Genomic DNA, 3,609 nt, shown 5'->3' on the forward strand with positions numbered 1-3,609 from the left:
GACAGCAAAGAAATGGGTGAGCCTTGTGTTCCACTACCACAGTTTAGTTAGACTGTAGACTGAGATAAGATAAGATAAGATTTCGTTCGGATTTTTAACCCCGGAGGGTTAGCCACCCAGGATAACCCAAGAAAGTCAGTGCGTCATCGAGGACTGTCTAACTTATTTCCATTGGGGTCCTTAATCTTGTCCCCCAGGATGCGACCCACACCAGTCGACTAACACCCAGGTACCTATTTGCTGCTAGGTGAACAGGACAACAGGTGTAAGGAAACGTGTCGGAATTTCCACCCGCCGGGAATCGAACCCGGGCCCTCCGTGTGTGAAGCGGGAGCTTTAGCCACCAGGCCACCGGGCCTGGTGTTAAACCACCACCACCATAGTTTAGTGTCAGACTGAGCCTGGTGTTAAACCACCACCACCATAGTTTAGTGTCAGACTGAGACTGGTGTTCCACCACCACCACTACCATAGTTTAATGTCAAACTGAGACTGGTGTTCCACCACTACCATAGTTTAATGATCGTCCTTGCCGACCACTGTTTGGCTCAATATATGATGCTCTCTCACACAATAAAAAGGTTAATTAACGTTTCAGTCATTTTTCTAGAAAGGGCTTGAGAATCCCGCTAAGTGACCTACATATTCCTGCATTCGCATCTTATTATTTGAGTATTGACTCAGTCACTTTCAGTCTAACCTTGAACATTGCAAGAAGATAACGAAAACTTCCTTCCTTAACTAAGAAGTAGAAAATAAAGCATCGGACCTAGTCTTAGACCACACTGACAGGTAATGTATGCGCCAAGGACCTACAAAGAATATCAATTTGTAAATCTTAGAAGCATATGGTTACCTGCTTACTGTGATATTTCGTCACTGAGCTGGCTGCTGACACGGTCAGTCCATACGCTGAAAAGTTGTGACGTAATAAATTTTTAACCAGCCACAAGAGTTGGGTGAAGACGTCACATTGACGTAATGACTTTCCAACCAATCACAAGTGGTGGTTGAATGGCGTCACAGAGGAAGAAGCGGTATAAGTACTCCCACCAGTGGTGTCCGGACCAGTCGAGTTGACGGTGTTGTTGTGGTTGTATTTTCAGAGTGTCTTCTTGAAACAGTTTTTGAAGTTAAGAAGCCTTTAAATTAAGTTCGGCAGAAAGTCCATCTGGAATAACTCCGCTGGCATAATGATGAAAATATTGTAAGTGAAGAATTATGCTTAATTTGCCTGAGGGTAGCACCTGCAAGTTTTTATATTGTGTCCATTCAGAGCTTCCTGAGTGTGCTTGTTTTAGTGTTTGTTTTAATGGTTTCAGTATATATTAACTAGCAGTGTATGTGTGGTAAATTATCGTTTCTATTCCTCCATTTAACGTTCAACTGAAAGCTTACACTTGGTTGTTTTTCTGAAGGATTCTCATGGTTGGGCTTGTCAGGGTAAATTCATAATTCTTGTCACATTTTTATAATCGTGGACCTATTTATTAATGTTTAATTGTTAATTTAAGACTGCAGAAAATTAACTGCCCCACACCTCAAACGCTAAATAAATTTTGCCTCCATATGAAAAGTTTATGCTTGTAACGACTTCTAATAAACATTTCTTTTAACACTGACTCAATATTTTATTTGCGACTGCTGTTATATATTTACAGGGCTGTGCTGACAATGTTCGGTGAAAATAATTTTTTCTAGTATTAACAGTATCCCAGTACAAACTGTAGTAGTTTACTATGGTTGAAAAAAAATGGTCTCCGCATGATAAAAGAACATCGAGGAACACTGTAACTCGTACTAAGCAAATCTTTCTCAAACCCAAACCCACTTACATATTTTCTTAGTTGTGGTGTATCATTATTGATCAGATCTGCTTTAATATCGCCTCTTTAGCTTCCTAAAGTCGGTGATAAAATATTAAATAACTGAGCCACCTTCCGTAGCAGTCATTTTGCTCTTGTATGATTTTTCTCACTTCAGTAAAGTTAGCCATTTAGTTTTAGGAGTAAGTTGTACTTCTCCCCAAGTTCTTTACACATGCTATGTGTGATAATCTGTAACTGTATTTGTGTATACCTGAATAAACTTGTCTGTAAACTACATTGTCTGCAAGTGTCTCGCTGCTGCAGTTTGTTTATAGTTCCTCAAATTTTCACAACTAAAGTACACCATAGCAACGCTGGTGTGGGATTAATCGGTAGAATCCTGAGTTTGTGGTTAGTGGGGCTCATGTTAGGTTCCCTGTGGTATAGAAGTACACCTAGCAGAATAAATCTGAAGAGCCAGCTGGCCTAGTAGTTAACGCACTGGCCTGAGAGTTCCAACTCTTGCCATGGGTTAAAATTCCCCATGTTCAGTGATAAATTAGTCTGTCCGTTCTGGGCCTCTATAAGGCTTATTTTCATCTGAATATAGCTTTCAGATATAGGTACAAAAACCTTTATCTACTTTGTGTAGGTCTCTTAAAAGAACAGGACTTTCACTTTCATTTTCATTTTTTATTCATAACCTTACGTGCAGTCGCCATATCAAAATTACACTTCAGATCTGTCAGCCTTTTATACATTGTTTCTATTACCCATGTGTTAATCTGTAAATACACTGAAATGGTGTTATTCCTCTTCTAGCCAAGTAGTACATGGTCCAGTGTTACAGGTTGGTGTGTGCCGTGGTGTTAGGGGTCGCCCATGCTCACACTCTGCACCTGGGTAGGACCTGCCCCAATGTCTTGCCCTTCCCCAATCTCTCCGTCGACAAGGTATGTACTACAGAAAAAAATATTCATTTATCATGCACGCTGTACCTCTAGTTCATAATTTTTAATTCGTTTTATGTTACTACGTTAACTTCTCAAATTGTTTACCAGAGTGAGAGAAAAAAATGGAAAAATAAAATTATTATAATCAAGGGGGAAGCGCTAAACCCGGAGGATTATACAGCGCCTGGGGGGGGGATGTGGAAGGCATTCAGGCTTAATTCGGGGAACTGGAGCACAAATCCAATTCCCTAAATCAAGAGCCCCTCACCAACATCAAGGAACCTTCCTTGAGGGGGGAAAAATAAAAATTAAGTTTTGAAGGTCATGCTAGTTACGCGCTCACGCAACAGGTGTCTGGATACCTGTTGCGTGAGCGCGTACTCCAGGTAAACTGCAGATTCTTGCTTACTATGTAAAGTAAATTGAACATGCTTTTACACGTGAGTTTGAATTTTTGTAAGCCACACGCTTTTAACAGACCGAAACGTTGTCCTCAAATCTGTAAAATTTGTATATAATATTCAAATTTAAATGACCGGTGACAGAGAAATTTTTTCTGGATAGAGGCATGGCTGACAAATACAGCAGAGTGTTTGCATAAATGGGGAGATATCAGAGTGGGGAAGCGTCACGAGCGGTGTTCCACAGGGGTCAGTGTTGGGCCCCCTGCTGTTCACAATCTACATAAACGACATAGATGAGGGCATAAAGAGCGACATCAGCAAGTTTGTCGATGACGCCAAAATAGGCCGTCGAATTCATTCTGACGAGGAAATTCGACCACTCCAGGAAGATTTGAATAGACTGATGCAGTGGTTGGAGAAGTGGCAGATGCAGTTTAATATAGA

General features: G+C 40.8%; 1 protein-coding gene across 2 annotated transcripts in view; it reads left to right on the plus strand.

Annotated features, from left to right (window-relative positions):
- Positions 1 to 1,058: 1,058 nt before the first annotated feature.
- LOC128695356 (apolipoprotein D) overlaps positions 1,059 to 3,609 on the plus strand; it is a 13,553-nt gene continuing 11,002 nt past the window's right edge. For both annotated transcript variants that reach the window (XM_053785876.2, XM_053785875.2), the window contains exons 1-2: positions 1,059 to 1,207; positions 2,659 to 2,761. In XM_053785876.2, coding sequence (XP_053641851.1) covers positions 1,194 to 1,207; positions 2,659 to 2,761 — 117 coding nt within the window. In that variant the 5' untranslated portion in view covers positions 1,059 to 1,193. The remainder of the gene's footprint in view (positions 1,208 to 2,658; positions 2,762 to 3,609) is intronic.

Source organism: Cherax quadricarinatus, chromosome 50, assembly GCF_038502225.1.
Source record: "Cherax quadricarinatus isolate ZL_2023a chromosome 50, ASM3850222v1, whole genome shotgun sequence".
NCBI classification, from domain to species: Eukaryota; Metazoa; Arthropoda; class Malacostraca; order Decapoda; family Parastacidae; genus Cherax; species Cherax quadricarinatus.